At 47.7% G+C, this 19,572-nt stretch overlaps 1 protein-coding gene across 6 annotated transcripts in view; it reads right to left on the reverse strand.

Moving 5' to 3' along the window:
- Positions 1-19,572, reverse strand: part of shank2 (SH3 and multiple ankyrin repeat domains 2) — a 624,608-nt gene that overhangs the window by 44,114 nt on the left and 560,922 nt on the right. For all 6 annotated transcript variants that reach the window (XM_033038734.1, XM_033038735.1, XM_033038733.1 and 3 more), the window contains one exon: positions 10,696-10,831. In XM_033038734.1, coding sequence (XP_032894625.1) covers positions 10,696-10,831 — 136 coding nt within the window. The remainder of the gene's footprint in view (positions 1-10,695; positions 10,832-19,572) is intronic.

The raw sequence follows: 19,572 nt of genomic DNA on the forward strand, positions 1-19,572 counted from the left end.
ACGCATAATGCGTACGTCGTGACGCGTAAATCACACGCAAATGGCGCCCAGGTGGGACAGGCCCATTAGTCACAACAGGTAGAGAGGATGGGGAGGGATGGATGGGATGAAGGGAATAGCTACGCTAGGGTACACTCAGGGTCAATATGGTGACATACCATTTACTGAGCGATTCCGGAATTTGCTGCTTTGGTTTCGTGGGTGGGGGGGTGGAGGAGGGGGAGGGGGAGGGGGAGGAGGAAGGGGAGGTGGAAGGGGAGGAGGAGGAGGAGGAGTGGAGGGGTAAGAGGAGGGGGAAGGTGGAGTTGAGAAATGCCCTACTGAGTATAAAGCAGCTACCAAAGGAAGTCCCCATTATCTTGGGTTCATCGAGGGATATATTGCCCAAATATTATAAACAAACAGAAATACCTGACAATAATAATGGGGAGAAGACCTTCCATCGGAACAAATTTAAAAAAAAAAGAAATTAAACTTTACAAGTGCTTAAACCGGTTACCATCACACCCACCCCCTCTTCCATTTCAACAAACTAACATAGATTCGTTGGGCCGAATGGCCGCAATCCATGGTGTAAGAAAACGAGAGAAATCGTTTTTAAAAAATAAAATTCGCTTTGTCTGGAACAGGGTGCAGAGGGATGATCATTCACATGTCAATTATCAGCAGTTATTTCAGACTCGGCACCAATTAACCGCGCTGCTCTGTATTCTTCTTTGCGAGTGCGTTTATGACCGGCAATCAGTATCTCCACTATAATCTGTGCATTTACCCAAAACAATCTTTGCCACCCACACCACATCACCCATGTAAGGATTAACCCGATGACAAGTGAACCAATGCAAAGAGGGAGGAAGTGGCCCATAATTTTCGGGAAAGAAAAATTAAGGAATTGACTTCAAGGCCGAAAGTGACTTCAAAAGGTAACAGGACACAGACCTGCTTCCATCTACACTGGCAATATAAATTGATTTCATATTGTATTGGATGAAGTTCAGAACAGGAGCGGCCGGGCTAATTAACATCAAATGATGCTGATTAAAAAGTACTGCTGGAAGCAGATGAAAAGGCTGTCCATTTTATCACTGTTTTGCCCTGTGATCTAACCTCACAACACTCTGTTAACAAATTCTAATCCTAAATTACTCATGTTAGGAACAGTTTGACAGGGTAAATGTCACCATCTCTGTGACCCCGCTTCTATTTAAATCAGCATTCAGAAATAGATAAGGACTAATGTGTAACTGCTTCTGATGCAATTGACTTGTAAATTAACTTGAGTCTAACCTTCATCAGAGTTTATAGTTTATACTAAAAGAACCTTGGATCGCGAAATGTGTTTAGAATTTGGCATTTGCTGCTACAGGTTAAAAGAAAAATGAACAAAAATTAAAAGATTATAGATTTTAGGTGGTGCAGCGGTAGAGTTGCTGCCTCACAGCGCCAGAGACCCGGGTTCGATCCTGACTACGGGTGCTTGTCTGTACGGAGTTTGCACGTTCTCCCCGTGACCTGCGTGGGTTTTCTCCGAGATCTTCGGTTTCCCCCCCACACTCCAAAGACGTACAGGTTTGTAGGTTAATTGACTTGGTAAAATTGTAAATTGTCCCTAGTGTGTGTAGGATAGTGTTGGTGTGCGGGGATCGCTGGTCTGCGCAGACTCGGTGGGCCGAAGGTCCTGTTTCCACACTGTATCTCTAAACTAAACTAAACTAGTTTAATGTAGATTAACTATGTTAGCCTACCTTTACTATATCTATTACCGCACATATTATGCATGCTGCACATTCCATATGTAGTCCAGTCCGGATCTTCATCCCTACCCCAGACTAGTGCTAATGGTGTTTCACCCTCTCACGGTCAGACATCATAGAAACATAGAAATTAGGTGCAGGAGTAGGCCATTCGGCCCTTCGAGCCTGCACCGCCATTCAATATGATCATGGCTGATCATCCAACTCAGTATCCCATACCTGCCTTCTCTCCATACCCCCTGATCCCTTTAGCCACAAGGGCCACATCTAACTCCCTCTTAAATATAGCCAATGAACTGGCCTTAACTACCTTCTGTGGCAGAGAATTCCAGAGATTCACCACTTGTGTGAAATTTTTTTTTCTCATCTCGGTCCTAAAAGATTTCCCCCTTATCCTTAAACTGTGACCCCTTGTTCTGGACTTCCCCAACATCGGGAACAATCTTCCTGCATCTAGCCTGTCCAACCCCTTAAGAACTTTGTAAGTTTCTATAAGATCCCCCCCTCAGTCCTCTAAATTCTAGCGAGTACAAGCCGAGTCTATCCAATCTTTCTTCATATGAAAGTCCTGACATCCCAGGAATCAGTCTGGTGAACCTCTACGGCAAAAATGTATTTTCTCAGATTAGGAGACCAAAACTGTACGCAATACTCCAGGTGTGGTCTCACAGTTGTGTCGTGTACAACTGTACAACATGCTGACCACGGAGACGATAGCATGTAATGTTTCCTCCGCTTGTGTTACGATAAAGGACTATGAGTTGTTACTCCTGTGTATGGGTCTCATTACACAACATTTATTTACCACAATCAGTGTAATAATAAAACTAAAAGCCCTGAAGGGCCTGTCCCACTTGGCGATTTTTTTCGGCGACTGCCGGCTTCATATCAGAGTCGCCCAAAGATTTTGAACATTTCGAAATCCCGCGCGTCAATACGTCCTCACGTCACGTCTCCGCTGCATCACGCCGCTGATTTTTCAGTGACCTGATACGTCAGTCAACGATGCCAGCAAGTGGGACGGGCCCTTGAGTCCTTAGCGCAACCAAAGACAATCCATAGAAGTTGACTGGGTGGAGGGGACAGTGTTGTGTCGTGTGCCTGATGTTCGTTGGGAAGAAGCCCTTCTTGAAGCTGGTGGTCATGTTTTTCCAGACTCCCGCACCTTCTTCCCGATGGTAGGAGTGGAGAGAGAGCTTGGAAGAAGAGTTAAAATGGGAGAAAAAAATGTTTGGATTGAATCACTCGGTGATAGATTGCGAGATAATTCTACGCCGCTGCTGATTTGCAAAAGTATTTTAAAATACCAACATTATCCTTCAGAGATCACGCCAGGGTGAAAGTAGATGAGTGATGATGAATTTCACCTACACATATACGTCGTATTCTCAGGAAATATTATTAATCAGTCTCTTCAGAGAACAGATGGGTGAACGGATTAAGATCTCATAAAATCATGGAGAGGTTTGATAGAGAAGGGCAAAACATGATTCCACATGGTGGTGGGGAGGTGGGTGGTGATGTAAAATGTAAAATGACTGCTTCATAGTTCCAGTGGCCCAGGTTCCATCCTGACTTCTGGTTCTGTCTGCGTGGAGTTTGCACGCTCTCCCTGGGTGCTCCCGTTTCCTCTGTCCCATCCCAAGGGGGGGGCGGGGTGGGAGTCGGTTGTTAATGGGGGCGGGACTATGTTGCAGCGGGTCGAGCCGTTGCCTCACAGCGCCAGAGAGACCCAGGTTCGATACTGACCTCGGGGAGGGGGGGGGGGCTGCCTGTGTGGAGTCGGCACGTTCTCCCCATGACCGCGTGGGTTTTACTACGGGTGCTCCAGTTTCCTCCCACATCTCTTAAGACGTGCGGGCTTGCAGGTTCATTGGTCCTCCGTAAATTGCCACTAGTGTGTAGGGGGGTTGGATGAGAAAGTGGGATAACATAGAACTCGTGTGAACAGGTGATCGAAGGTCGGCGTGGACACGGTGGGCCGAAGGGCCTGTTTCCTTGCTGTATCTCAAAACTGGGCATTTCTGAAGGAATAAATGACATTGAAGTAAGTCAAGTCAAGTTTTATTCGTCACTTGCACATAAAGTGCAGTGAAATGAATTTGCCAGCAGCGGTACAATAATAAAGAAGAACACACAATACGCAATACAAATGCACACAAACATCCACCACAGCATTCATCACTGTGGTGGAAGGCACAACATTTGGCCAGTCCTCCTCCATTTCCCCCCGGGGTCGGGACCTCAACCCACCGCAGTCGCCGCTGCGGGCGTCCAGATGTTCAGACAAGGTAAGTCCAGGTAAGTCCTGAATCGATGCCTCCCCACCGGAGACCGCGGCTTGGTGTAGGCCGCAGGCCGGCGGTCGAAGATTTAAAGTCCCCGCCACGCCGCATCCAGAAGCACCGCAGACCGCAGGGCCGGCGGTCGGAGCTCCTCTCCGGGGGTCCCCAGCGAGGGACCCCGCTCAGGATGGTAAGTCCACGCCGCGCCCGCGGTAGAAGTTGGCCGCGGGCCGTCGGTCGGAGCTCTTATCCTCCCGGGTCCCCAACGAGGGATCCCAGGCCCAGGACGCCGCCAGCGAATGGAGCGCTCCCCTCCGGCGTCCACCAGCGAGGGCTTGCCCGCTCCACGACGAAAGGGTCCTCGCTGCGCCCGCTGCTGAAGCTGAAGCCCCCTCGCGCGTGTCCGGGAAAGGCCGCACCGATCCTCGCTGTTAGGCCACGGGGGAGGCGTTGAGGAGGCGACCGAAGCGGTTTCCCCCTTACCCCCCACACCACCCCCCACACAAGACACAACGAGAAACATTAAAAACACACATTAAGACACACTAAAAAGTGGGAGTGGGATTATATTAAGGGCCAGAATAGACTCGATGGGCTGAACAACCTCTGTGTTTCAAGACGATATATAAAAAACTCACGCACCAGAGGAAATGAATAGAAGATTATTGTAAGGAAATTTAATAGGTAGCATTAGGCTGCAGTAAGACTTTAGACTTTAGAGAGACAACGCTGAAACAGGCCCTTCAGCCCACCGAGTTCACACTGACCAGCGATCATCCCGTTCACCAGCATTATCCGACTCACTACGGACAATTTTTTTTCAACTTACCGAAGCTAATTAACCTGCAAACCTGCACGTCTTTGTAGTGAGGGAGGAAACCGGAGCACCCGGAGAAAACCCACGTGGTCACAGGGAGAACGTACATCGTACAGACAAGCACCCGTAGTCAGGATCAAACCCGGCTCTCTGGCATTGTGAGGCAGCAACTCTACCTCAGCGCCACCGTGCTACCCCTTTTGAAAGTGGGAGGAGTGTAGAGCATATGCACTAGCATAGATCTGAAAGGGCTGAATGGCCTGTTTCGGTGTTGCATTCATTTTTAATATTTAGTCACCAGTTGTAAGTTAGGCTAGGCTAGGCTAAGGCTAATAAGGTCATGAGGAATAGGAGTAGAATTACTCCATTCGGCCCATCAAGCCTACTGCGCCATTCAATGATGGCTGATCTATCTCTCCCTACTAACCTCATTCTCCTGCCTTCTCCCCGTAACCTCTGACACCTGTACTAATCTATCTATCTCTGCCGTAAAAATATCCACTGACTTGGCCTCCACAGCCTTCTGTGGCAAAGAATTCCACAGATTCATCACCCTCTGACACAAGAAGTTTCTCCTCATCTCCTTCCTAAAAGAACGTACTTTAATTCTGGCCCCCCACTGTACTCATCCTTCTAGTTCCACTGTTCACATCCTTGTATCCCTGTCGTCAGAACATCTTCCCCAGCCAACAATGGGCCATGATGGACTCCACCCTTCCCGAGATCATCTGTTGTCAGCCCTGACATGTCCCGGCCTTTTCCCACCTTCAGTTTCCCACCTCTACTTGTCAGTCTGAAGGAAGGGTCTCGACCCGAACGCCACCTGTTCCTTCTCTCCAGGGATGCTGTCTGACCCGCTGAGTCACTCCAGCATTTTGTGTCCATGATAATTGACTGAGTTTGATTTCATGCTGACCATGTATTGATGACTACGCCACACTCACTGCACATTATCTGGAGAAATAATCCTGCTTTTACCGGGGGGAAGTTGCTGTATTCTGCTACCCCTGCTCTTTAAATAGAGCGCGGCACGGTGGCGCAGCGGTAGAGTTGCTTCCTTACAGCGCCAGAGGCCCGGGTTCGATCCTGACTACGGGTGCTTGTCTGTATGGAGTTTGTACGTTCTCCCCGTGACCTACGTGGGTTTTCTCCGAGATCTTCGGTTTCCTCCCACGCTCCAAAGACGTGCAGGTTTGTAGGTTAATTGGCTTGGTGTAAATGCAAACTTGTCCCTAGTGTGCGTAGGATAGCGTTGGTGTGCGGGGATCGCTGGTCAGCGAGGACTCGCTGGGCCGAAGGGCCTGTTTCCGCGCTGTATCTCTAAACTAAACTAAACTAAAGTAATGAATTAATTGTACTGGTTGTGCAACAGGCAGCTGGTTGAGTCATCCACCCTGCGCCACCTCCAGCTGTGTGGATGTCATCGAGCCTGGTTAAACAAAAATAATTCCCTAAATCATCATTTTTTACAGCCCTTGCGGAATAAACCTTCCCCCACAACCATCAAAGGCTTGATCCTAGATTTAGAGATTGGAATAACAACGCTGAAACGAGAAAATAACGTGACACAAATTGTGAACGGAAGTTTGGAGATTACATTTATAAAATCACACGCTCCTAGAAAGACGAAGAAGTGGCATTCTGTGCGGCACGGCAGCTCAACGGTAGAGTTGCTACCTCACAGTGCCACAGTCCCAGGTTCGATCCTGCCCACGGGTGCTGTCTGTATGGAGTTTGTACCTTCTCCCCGTGTCCGGCGTGGGCTTTCTCCGAGATCTCCCGTTTCCTCCCACACTCCAAAGAGAAAGACGTCCAGGTTTGCAGGTCGATTGGCTTGGTACCCACTTTCCCACCCTAATTCACGACCATTTTTACTCGTGGACATTTTTCATCAGGCTAGAAAAACACCCCGACCTACTTGATGCCACGAGTACCTACGACTAGCATCATGGCCTGCTACGACCTACCCACGACCTCCTACGACCATGCTGTGAGTATGAAGTGAAAGTGGGACAGGCCCTTTAGTGTGCGGGGATCGCTGGCCGGCACGGACTCGGTGGGCCGAAGGGCCTGTTTCCGCACTATTCCTCCAAAACTAAACACAACTAAACTCAATAGCAATAATCCATGCCAATGCTGATTTAAACTGGGCTCCAAACAGACGAAGTGCATCTGATGGCTCAATTAACCTGCCATATTAATCTCATCTTTGGAAGGTGTTCGAATACCGCCCCCAACACTCTGGGATGGGCAACAGCCGGGATTTTTGCTCCTGTGACATTTCATTTCCTTTTGCATCAGAATGGTAATGTGCTGGCACTCTGGAACACTCTTTTTTTGAAGAATGCTTCACCAAGGAATTGCATGCTGTTTTGTGCAACCTCTCTCTGATGTTGCCTAGTAGCGCCGTGCTGCGAGATTTATTTTGGAACCACCTGCCCACGCGGACCTGTGCACCACACAATGACGATTTCCTTTTATAGAGAAAAGGGACGGGAATGCGTTTAAGAGTCTCTTAAATCAGCGTTCAACTGGCAGTGTGTAAACATCACACAGAAAGAACACAGCCTCAGACAGTTGACAAAGTTATTTACATGCGATGTACTTACATTCTCACATGAATTGGGCGCACAGTTTTACACCGCTCGGCTTGTGTTTAATTGTAGATGGGACGCGGTTTAAAGGAGATGTGCGGGGCATTTTCTTTACACAGATTTCCCCCCTTTAGATCGTCCGAGATCATCGCTTCCATCTCGAGAGCAAACTGGTCTGGAGGAGCTCGGGCGGCACGGTGGCGCAGCGGTAGAGTTGCTGCCCGACAGCGCCAGAGACCAGGGTTCGATCCTGACAACGGGTGCTGTCTGTACGGAGTTTAGATGATCCCCCTGTGACCATGTAGGTTTTCTCCCACACTCCAAAGACGTATAGGTTTGTAGGTTAATTGGCTTCTGAAAAGTGTAAATTGTCCCGAATGTGCGTAGGACAGTGCTGATGTACGGGGTGATCACCGGTCGGCATGGACTCGGCAGGCCGAAGGGCCTGTTTTCACATTGTCTCTACACTAAACTAAACAGAGGGTGGTGAGTGGCTGGAACACGCTGCCATGGTTGGTGGTTGAGGCAGATATGATAGTGGAGTTGAAGTCTTCTGGATAGGCACATGGAGATGCAAGTTAGTCATGGACAAGGATGATGGTAGATTAGGGATGGCCTTGGCATCATGTTCGGCTCAGACACTGTGGGCCGAAGGGCCTGTTCTTGTGCAGCATTACTCCATCCCCTCTCCTTGTACCTTGCACCTTGTACCTTCCGAAGCGTCCACCAGGGTCTATACTGGAAGTTGGACAATTTTATACTGGACAATTTTTACATTTATCAAGCCAATTAATTGAGCCACTTAACCGACAAACCTGTCTTTTGGAATGTGGGAGGAAACCGAAGATCTCGGAGAAAACCCACGCAGGTCGTACAAACTCCGTACAGACAGCGCCCCGCAGTCGGGATGGAACCTGGGTCTCAGGCGCTGAGTTTTGCTGTAAGGCAGCAACTCTACCGCTGCGCCACCATGACTCACCTCTTTGTATCTCGGTATCCCTCCCTAAAACGACATCACCCAGAGAGTCCTGCACTCCTTAAATGATCCGGGTTCCATCCTGTCTGTACGTTCTCCCCGTGACCAGCGAGGGTTTTCTCCGGATGCTCCGGTTTCCTCCCACACTCCAAAGACGTACAGGTTTGTCGGCTAATTGGATTGGTCAAATTGTAAATTGTCGCTAGTGTGTGCAGGATAGTGTTGGTGTGCGGGGATCGCTGGTCGGCGCGGGCTCGGCGGGCCGAAGGGCCTATTTCCACACAGTATCACTAAACTAAACTACACTAAAGTAAACTAAATGGACAATTTTATACTGGACAATTTTTACATTTATCAAGCCAATTAAATGAGCCACTTAACCGACAAACCTGTCTTTTGGAATGTGGGAGGAAACCGAAGATCTCGGAGGAAACCCACGCAGGTCGGACAAACTCCGTACAGCCACCTGGGTATCCAGAGCCTCTTTGCTCCATCAATGAGTGAAGCTCCAGTGAGCTGGGTTCAGTGCTGACCCCAGGTCAATGTGGAGTCTGCACGTTCTTATTTAAGAATAAGGGCTAGGCCCTTTAGAACGGAGATGAGGAAAAACCTTTTCACCCAGAGAGTTGTGAGTCTGTGGAATTCTCTGCCTCAGAATGCAGTGGAGGCCAATTCTCTGGATGCTTTCAAGAGAGAGTTAGATAGAGCTCTTAAAGATAGCAGAGTCAAGGGATGTGGGGAAAAGGCAGGAAAGGGGTACTGATTGTGGATGATCAGCCGTGATCACAGTGAATGGTGGTGCTGGCTCGAAAGGCCGAATGGCCAACTCCTGCATCTGTAGTTTATTGTCTATTGTTCTCCCCATATACACTAGGAACCATGGGCTGGTGGGTAGATGGCAGTAAATTGCCTCAAGTGTGTATGTGAGTGGTGGGATCTGGGCAGAGAGGATGGGTATGTGGGGAGACACGAAGGTGTGATGGATGTGAATATGAACGATCACTTGATGATCAGTGTGGGCCTGTTTCCGTTCCGATTAACTTCATCATTAATGCCATCCATGCCTTCAGCTGCCCAGTGCTTTTTGCTCTGGACATCTCACTCCACAAGTCTTTATATCTCAATTATGATATGAGGAGGTTTGCATGAAGCATAAAGAGCAGTGAACTAGTTATAGCGAAAATGTGTTCATAAGTTCATGTGATAGGAGCAGACTTAGGCCATTCGGCCCATCAAGTCTACTCCGCCATTCAATGTTTAAGAAGGAACTGCAGACGCTGGAAAATCGAAGGTAGACAAAAATGCTGGAGAAACTCAGCAGGTGAGGCAGCATCTATGGAGCGAAGGAAATAGGCAACGTTTTGGGCAGAAACCCTTCTTCTGAAATAGGCAACGTTTTGGGCAGAAACCCTTCTTCTGAGTTTCTCCAGCATTTTTGTCTACCTCCGCCATTCAATCATGGCTGATCTATCTCTCTCTCCTAGTCCCATTCTCCTGCCTTCTCCCCATAACCCCTGACACCCGCACTAATCAAGAATCTATCTACCTCGGCCTTAAAAATATCCATTGATGTGGCCTCCACAGCCTTCTGTGGCAAAGAATTCCACAGATTCACCATCCTCTGACTGAGGAAACTCCTCATCTCTTTTCTGAAGGAACGTCCTTTTATTCTGAGGTTATGGCCTCTGGTCCAAGATTATCCCAACAGTGGAAACATCCTCTCCACATCCGCCCTATCCTGGACTACTTTCTCCTGAAGTCTTTCTAACTCATTGTTTTAAAGTTCGATAGGTGGAGGTTCACATGAAGCGTAAACAGCAGTGAACTAGTTATAACAAAAAACTTGTAGGAAGGAACTGCAGATGCTGGTTTAAACCGAAGATGGACACAAAATGCTGGATCTTTGGAGAGAAGGAATTGGGTGATGTTTCGGATGGTGACCCTTCTTCAGACTGCGAATGGGGGGAGGGGGAGAAACAAAGATAAGGAAGTGTCAGGCGTGAGAACAAGACATCAAAGGGGATGGAGATCAAGGAAAATGTAGAATAGATCATTGTTAACGAGGCAAAGGTAACAACCCAGCAAGCCTTACACTCCCTTTTCTCTGTATCTCCCCCTCCCCTGACTCTCAGTGCGAAGAAGGGTCTCGACCTGAAACGTCACCCATTCCGTGTGTCCAGAGATGCTGCCTGTCGCCCGCTGAGTTAGTATTGCTTTTTGTGTTAATAGTGAAAACATGTAGCTTGTCAAAAATGAACTAAATCAGTACCTTTCTTTCGAGCAGTATCTTCTGGGTCGAGATTTCGGCTAACGGTGACGACTTTTAACACCAAGTGATTCCCTCCCTGACGAATCATGTTCACGACTTGTCTGTGGCCAACCTTCACCACATTCTCATTGTTCACCTACAAGAGAATGAGAAGGATCATTAAAATAAAGATGTCCAACAGTGAAGCTCGATCACTGTCCGCACCTTGCACGTGGAAAACATAGGAAAAAATAGAAAATAGTTGCAGGAGTAGGCCATTCGGCCCTTCGAGCCAGCACAGCCATTCAATATGATAAGCGTGTCTGTAAAGTTAATTTTGTTTAGTTCAGTTTAGAGATACAGCGCAGAAACAGGCCCTTCGGCCCACCCAGTCCACGTCAACCAGCGATCCCCGCGCACTTACACTATCCTACACACGCACTAGTACAATTTACATTCATACCAAGCCAATTCATCTACAAACCTCTACGTCTTTGGAGTGTGGGAGGAATCCGAAGAACTCAGAGAAAACCCACGTGGGTCACGGGCAGAACGTGCAAACTCCCTACAGACAGCACCTGTGGTCGGGATCGAACCGGTGTTTCTGGCGCTGTAAGACAGCAACTCTACCCGCTACGCCACCGTCCCTTCCAGAAGGCTAATGTCAAGCTAGTTTATGTTGGGAAGGAGAGAATTTTGGACTGCCTTGGTCTTTATTGTGGCTAGACCACTGTCAGATGATGAGACCTGCAATACCCAAGAAATCTCCTGAGCAGCAAATTCTATAGTGAGGAGACAATTTTATACATGGGTGGGAAAGTCTTGGAGCAGAGGTTATTGCTTCAGAATAAAATGATGTACCTTGAGAAAGGAGATGAGGAGGGATTTCTTTAGTCACAGGGTGGTGAATCAGTGGAATTCTTTGCCACAGACGTCGGTGGAGGTCAAGTCAGTGGATATTTTTAAGGCAGAGATAGATAGATCCTTGATTAGTACGGGTGTCGGGGGTTATGAATGAGAAGGCAGGAGAATGGGGTTGAGAGGGAAAGATAGATCAGACATGATTGAATGGCGCTGATGAGTTAATGGGCCGAATGGCCTAATTCAAATGACATGGAATAAATATTGAATTGAATATTGAATTGAATTGAATTGAATTGAATTCTCCTTCCTGAACCTAGTGTGTAGGATAGCGCTATTGTACGGGTGATCGCTGGTCGGTACAGGCTCGGTGGGCTGAAGGGCCTGTTTCAGCATTGTAGCTCCAGAGCAAGGGTCGGCAACCTACGGCCCAGGAGCCGGATCCGCCCTTAACCCAAAATCATCCGGCCCACAGGCGTATTTTTTTTCAATTAGTATTTGCGAACTGGGAACTGCAGCCAGTCCCGGGGACTCGAGCAGATTTGGGAACTGCAGCCAGTCCCGGGGACATGCGAGGGACTTGGGAACTGCAGCCAGTCCCGGGGCATGCGAGGGACCTGGGAACTGCAGAAAACGAATTGAAAAACACATGAAAACTGAGGCGAAAAACAACAGCAAGTGCCACACTGTGGCGATAGATGTGGCAGATGTGGGTCCTGGCCCCTATGCAGAACAAGGTTGCCAACTCCTACTCTGGAGTCTGAAGACTAAACGCTAGAGGGTGCTCCGGTTTCCTCCCTACACTCCAAAGACGTACAGGTTTGTAGTTTAATTAGTTTGGTATAAATGTAAAATGTCCCAAGTGTGTGTAGGATTGTGCTAGTGTGCGGGTATCGCTGGTCGGCGCGGACCCAGTTGGTCGAAGTGCCTGCTAACCGCGCTGTATCTCTAAACTAAACTAAACTAAACTAAATCACAAACGGATTATTGTCCCGGATTATAAACTCCCAGCAATAAGACGTTAATCATTTACAACAAGCCAAATGAGAGGCGAAAAAGATAAATCCTCAGGGGATTTTTAAGTCATTGACAATGCAGGAATTGATATCAGCAATGATACAATAGTTATGACGGTAATTTATGAAACATAGCCCGACTGCCTCATGTGGAATTATTCAGCCAGTGACAACTTTTTCACATCAATATTATGCATTCATTATCCAGTTTAATATATATTCATTTGCTCTTGATAAATGTCTAACCTCAGTTCCATTCCTCGTCGGTACGTGAAAGATTTATTCATGTTGCACGCGGGAGGTATGGAAAACCCTTCCCTCCTGTTTCCGAGTTTCTTTCGTAATTTTCGTGTGCGGTGTGGTGGAAGAGATGACCCTGGCGTACTCCCAGGGCAATGAGATTCAGCCACACAGCGGCCCTGACAAAGCAGGGGCAACCCAAGCAGCTTCGAAGGTTAAAGTCCTCATTATTCTTTCTCCCCGACCCTATAAAAATGTCGGACACAGGCCTTCCAGACACCCGAATCCTCTCGACCGTTCAATTAGATCGCTGTAGATGCTAGTTGACCTCCCAATCTCAAATGCTGAATATTTATGAAGCAGGCTTGTTCATGCGTTAATATGAGAATGCTTTGCCAAAGTCAACCTTACATTAGACTCCTGGGCTATGGGTAATGAATTGCTGGCCTGACTATTGGATTATCACTAAAAGCAATTTCTCGATTGTAATGGCCCACAAAATAATCTCTTCAGAACGTCTATTGAAATGTTATCTTTTGGATGAGCTTGATTCACTTTAATTTTAGTATTAGAGATACAGCGTGAAAACAGGCCATTCGGCCCACCGAATCCGCGCCGACCAGCGATCACACTGTACACCAGCACTATCCTACACACTAGGGACAATTTACAATTTTACCAACCTGCACGTCTTTGGAGTGTGGGTGGAAGCCAAAGCACCCGGAAAAACCGATGTAGTTTCAGGATCAAATCTAGGTCTCTGGCGTTGTAAGGCAGTAACTCTAGTTCTGTGCTAATAACCTGAGTTTGACCCTAACTATGGGTGCTGTCTGTACAGAGCTTGTACGTTCTCCCGGTGACCGTGTGGGTTTTCTCCGAGTAATGATGAGTTATTCCAGCATTTTGTGTCTATCTTCAGAGGGACATGGATTGCACACAGGTAGATAAGAAATGGACACAAGATGCTGGAGTAACTCAGCGGGTCAGGCAGCATCTCTGGAGAGAAGGAATGGGTGACGTTTCTGGTCGAGACCTTTCTTCAGACTGAGAGTCAGGGGAGCGGGAGACACAGAGATAGAGGGTGTGGCAGAACTCTCGCCGGAGAGAGGAGGAGAGCTTCTTCAAGGTAGGCACAACTGGAGGAGATTTCGCAGTGGAGCAGATGAAACGTGTAGGAAGGAACTGCAGATGCGAAGATAGACACAAAAAGCTGGAGTAACTCAGCGGGACCGGCAGCATCTCTGGAGAGAAGGAATGGGTGACGTTTCAGGTCGAGACATCATGTCCAGCACCGACATTGTGGGCCGAAGGGCCTGTTCTTGTGGTGTACTGTTCTATGTTCACATCGGGGACTGGGACGATCAAGGAAGAAGCATGAAACTGCGTACCACACGCATGTTCCTTTCACTTATTCAAAGTGTCCCCACTGCTCCTGCACATTCAAGGTTGGAAGTTTCATTCTGCGATTGAAAGAAGGCGAGGGAGAGTTACAATGAAGCACGGAGCGGTTACATGAGCAGGACAATGGGCATCCATTATACAGGATATTATGACAAGGCGTGTGGAAAATCACCATTTGATTAGCCTGACTCAGGAGTGGTTTCAAGTTCGGATAATGATGTCTGACAATTCTAATGGGGTTCATTGAAACTGTAATTAGCAGGGTAGATGTGCAGGAACATGAGGAGATATCATTGTCAGATTTTTCAAAAGGCAATTGATAAGAAGCCAGGGAGACGGATGTTGCTTAAATTACACCTCCTGGTGTTGGTGATGGAACATTACCACGGATAAAGAGCCAGTAATGGAGAGAAAACAGAAAGAGCAGGAATAAATTGTCCTTTAGCGGGTTATCCAAGGTAGCACGGTGGCGCAGCTGCCGTACAGCGCCAGAGATCCGGGTTCGATCCTCACTACGGGTGCCGTCTGTACGGAGTTTGTACGTTTTCCCTGTGACCGCGTGGGTTTTCTCCGGGTGCTCTGGTTTCTTCCCACGTTACAAAGACGTGCAGGTTTGTAGGTTAATTGGCTTCGGTAATAATTGTAAAGAGTCCCTAGTGTGTAAGATGGTGTTGGTGTGCAGCGATCGCTATTCGGCGCCGACTCGGTGAGCACAAGGGCCTGTTAACATGACGAAGGTAGACAAAAGCACTGGAGAAAATCAGCGGGTGCAGCAGCATCTATGGAGTGAAGGAAATAGGCAACGTTTCGGGCCGAAACCCTTCTTCAGACCCGAAACGTTGCCCATTTCCTTCGCTCCATAGATGCTGCTGCACCCGCTGAGTTTCTCCAGCACTTTTGTCTACCTCCGATTTTCCAGCATCTGCAGTTCCCTCTTAAACACTGTTAACATGCCGTATCACTAAACTATAAACTAAACTACAAGAGGTGACAGCTACGCAGTCCAAGTGTGTGGGAAGGAACTGTAGGTGCTGGTTTACACCAAAGATAGATTGATTGGCCCTTGTGTGTACAATGCAAAAGTGTTCTAACATAGAGCTAGTGAATGGGTGATCAGTGGTCAGCATAGAGCAGTGGGCAGAATGGCCCGTTTCCATGCTGTATTTCTAAACTAAACTAATCTAAAGGTTAGCAGACTGCCGCAAGGGTGCCACGGTATCAGATTGCCTCGTTTATTGTTAACAGCAGATTTAGTTTAGGTTAGTTTAGAGATACAGCGCAGAAACAGGCCCTTAGGCCCATCAAGTCTGCACCGACCAGTGATCCCCACATATTAACACTATCCTACACACACTAGGGACAATTTTTTACATTTATACCAAGCCAATTAACCTAGGTGTACGGTAGACAAAAATGCTGGAGAAACTCAGCGGGTGCAGCAGCATCTATGGAGCAAAGGAAATGGGCAACGTTTCGGGTCGAAACCCTTCTTCAGACTCTATGTGCATGTGTGTCTTTGGAGTGTGGGAGGAAACCGAAGATCTCGGAGAAAACCCACGCAGGTCACGGTGAGAACGTACTAACTCTACACAGACTCTGGCGCTGTGTGGCAGCAACCATCCGCGTTTACTGACGATACTGAGCAACATGGGCACGTGAACACTGAGGAGGAGGAAGAGAGTCCACTAATGCATAAGGAGAAGTTCCGTGATTGAGCAAGCTGGTGGATGGATTGCAAATTGTATTTTCCACAGCACTCTGCAGCTGGATATATTGTAGGAGCGAAAGGAAAGGCCACGCGTAGTTGGTGCTTGTGGTAGCGGGCGATTTATTAAAACTGGTGGGCGCCAGGGGATCTGATCTGAGAGTACTGAGTATCTGATCTTTTTCACACACAGAGTTGTGAGTGTGGAATTCTCTGCCTCAGAGGGCGGTGGAGGCAGGTTCTCTGGATACATTCAAGGGAGAGCTAGTCAGGGCTCTTAAAGATAGCGGAGTCTGGGGATATGAGGCAGGAACGGGGTACTGATTGGGGATGATCAGCCATGATCACATTGAATGGCGGTGCTGGCTCGAAGGGCCAAATGGCCTACTCCTGCACCTATTGTCTATTGCCTATTGACTGGGTAGCACGCAACAAGAAAGCTTCTCATTTTGCCTCGGTGGGCGTGATGCTAAAGTGAACTAAACGAAACTAAATTAAACTACACTAAAAATCAAAGTGATCTACAGGATGCAATGCTGCAATCTGCTGCTCCAGTCTCCAAAGGTACACAATCTCTGGCCACGTGCAGGCAGGAACTGCAGATGCTGGTATACACCAAAGATAGACACAAAATGCTGGAGTAACTCAGCGGGACAGGCAGCATCTCTGGAGAGAAGGAATGGGTGACGTTTCGGGACAAGACCCTTCTTCAGGCCTCCAGCCAAGCTCTCTTTTCGCTGCTGCCATAGGGAAGAAAGTACAGGAAAACATAGAAACATAGAAAATAGGTGCAGGAGTAGGCCATTCGGCCCCTTGAGCCAGCACTGCCATTCAATATGATCATAGCTGATCATCCTAAATCAGTACTCTGTTCCTGCTTTCTCCACATATTCTTTGACTCCATTAGTCCTAACAGCTATATCTACCTCTCTCTTGAAAACATCCAGTGAATTGGTCTCCACTGCCTTCTGTGGCAGAGAATTCCACAGATTCACAACTCTCTGGGTGAAAACGTTTTTCCTCTGAGAACCTTGACCTCCTGGTTCAAGAACAGCTTCTCCCCATCAACCACCTTCCCCAACCCTAACCACTGCACTACCTCAGCAGCAGACCACTGTGGACTTTGCATGACTAAGGTTTCTCGAAATACTTTCTTTTTGTAGTCTGATTTACTTGCAATAACTTATAACCCCAGAGGTATGAACATTGACTTCTCCAATTTCAGGTAGACCTTGCTTTCTCCCTCCTTCCCCTCCCCTTCCCAGCTCTCCCACAGCCTACTGTCTCCGCCTCTTCCTTTCTTCTTCTCCCCCCCCCCCACCCCTACATCAGTCTGAAGAAGGGTCTCGACCTGAAACGTCACCTATTCCTTCGCTCCATAGATGCTGCCTCACCCGCTGAGTTTCTCCAGCAGTTTTGTCTACCTTCGATTTTTCCCGCAGTTCTTAAGTTTTCTTAAACACTTGCAATAACTGATCATTTAATGTACATTTACTTATTTGTTGCCGTTACGTGCAATGTGCCTATAAAGTTGAAGTAAGGAAGAATATCATTGATCCGGTTCCTATCTATCAAAGAATCAAGGACGAGTCGCACCCTGGCCACTCCCTCTTCTCCCCTCTCCCATCGGGCAAAAGGTATAGAAGTGTGAAAACGCACACCTCCAGATTCACGGACAGTTTCATCCCAGCTGTTATCAGTCAACTGAATCATCCTACCACAACTAAAGAACAACCCTGAACCACCATCTACCTCATTGGTGACTGACGAAGGGTTTCGGCCCGAAACGTTGCCTATTCCTTTGCTCCATAGATGCTGCCTGCCTCGGTGAGTCTACCTTTGACTACTTTACTGGCTTTACCTTGCACTAAATGGTATCATGGATTTATACACTGTAGAAGGTTTGATTGTAATCATGTATTGTCTTTCTGCTGACTGGTAAGCATGCAACAAAGGGCTTTCACTGTACCTAGGTACGCTTGACAATAAAGTAAGCTAAACTAAACCGATATCATAAGAGATAGGAGCAGAATTGGGCCATTTGGCCCCATCAAAGTCTACACCGTCATCCAATCACGGCTGATCTACTTCTCCCTCCTAACCCCATTCTCCTGCCTTCTCCCCATAACCCCTGACACCCGTACTAATCAAGAATCCATCTATCTCTGCCTTAAATATATCCATTGACTTGGCCTCCACAGACCTCTGTGGCAACAAATTCCACAGATTCACCACCCTCTGACTAAAGAAATTCCTCCTCATCTCCTTCCTAAAGGAACGTTCTTTAATTCTAGTGGAAACATCCTCTCCACATCCACTCTATCCAGGCCTTTCACTATTCTGTACGTTTCGATGAAGTACCCCCTCATCCTTCTAAAGTCCAGCGACTCCAGGCCCCTCTCCATAAATGCTCATCACATGTTAACCCACTCATTACTGGGATCATAGAAACATAGAAACATAGAAATTAGGTGCAGGAGTAGGCCATTCGGCCCTTCGAGCCTGCACCGCCATTCAATATGATCATGGCTGATCATCCAACTCAGTATCCCGTACCTGCCTTCTCTCCATACCCTCTGATCCCCTTAGCCACAAGGGCCACATCTAACTCCCTCTTAAATATAGCCAATGAACTGGCCTCGACTACCCTCTGTGGCAGGGAGTTCCAGAGATTCATCACTCTCTGTGTGAAAAAAGTTCTTCTCATCTCGGTTTTAAAGGATTTCCCCCTTATCCTTAAGCTGTGACCCCTTGTCCTGGACTTCCCCAACATCGGGAGCAATCTTCCTGCATCTAGCCTGTCCAACCCCTTAAGAATTTTGTAAGTTTCTATAAGATCCCCCCTCAATCTCCTAAATTCTAGAGAGTATAAACCAAGTCTATCCAGTCTTTCTTCATAAGACTGGATAGACAGTCCTGACATCCCAGGATCATTCTTGTAAAACTCTTTTGGACCCTCTCCAGAGCCAGAGAATGATGGAGCATGTTCAACGAGTCCTTATGACCTTATGTCTGAAGATGGGTCTGGACACGAAACGTCGCCCATTCCTTCTCTCCAACAGAGATGCTGCCTGTCCCGCTGAGTTACCCCAGCCTTATGTGTCTATCTTCGAGCCCAGCTCCTGCTCCTAATCCTCACGCTCCAATTGGGAGACATTAGAAATGAACCACGGCTAATTAAGTTGAAGGACAAAGAGTGTTCCACTCTAACAGGTCAAATTGGTGACCTGCAGCTCAGAGTGAAAAGAACAAGGAACGAGGGCGTGTTCTTTACCAATATTGACACGTTGAAACAACGGGGACCGTAAGTAATGTGGAACACCAGTCATTAAAGAACGTCGTTGTGTAATAGTACCACTGTGCATCTCCAAGGCGCAAAGGATGCCAGTGAAATATTTTAAGTAACACTTAAAAAATTCAGAGGGATATGGGCCAAACCCCGAGCAAATGGGACAAGCTTAGGTGGGGCATTTTGGCCAGCATGGACAAAGTGGGTCGAGCGGCCTGTTTCCTTGGCGTGCGACTCAAATTCATCTCCCCGCCTTTATAATTCGGAGGGAAGCTCATGATCCTGGAACGTCAACCCTCTCTTCCTCTCTCCATAAACACTGTGACAGGTCTCTCAGGCAGTTTCAGGTTTGTACCACCTCCAGCTCTTGGCTTTCCTTCCTCTCA

The sequence above is a fragment of the Amblyraja radiata genome, chromosome 20 (assembly GCF_010909765.2).
Source record: "Amblyraja radiata isolate CabotCenter1 chromosome 20, sAmbRad1.1.pri, whole genome shotgun sequence".
NCBI lineage: Eukaryota > Metazoa > Chordata > Chondrichthyes > Rajiformes > Rajidae > Amblyraja > Amblyraja radiata.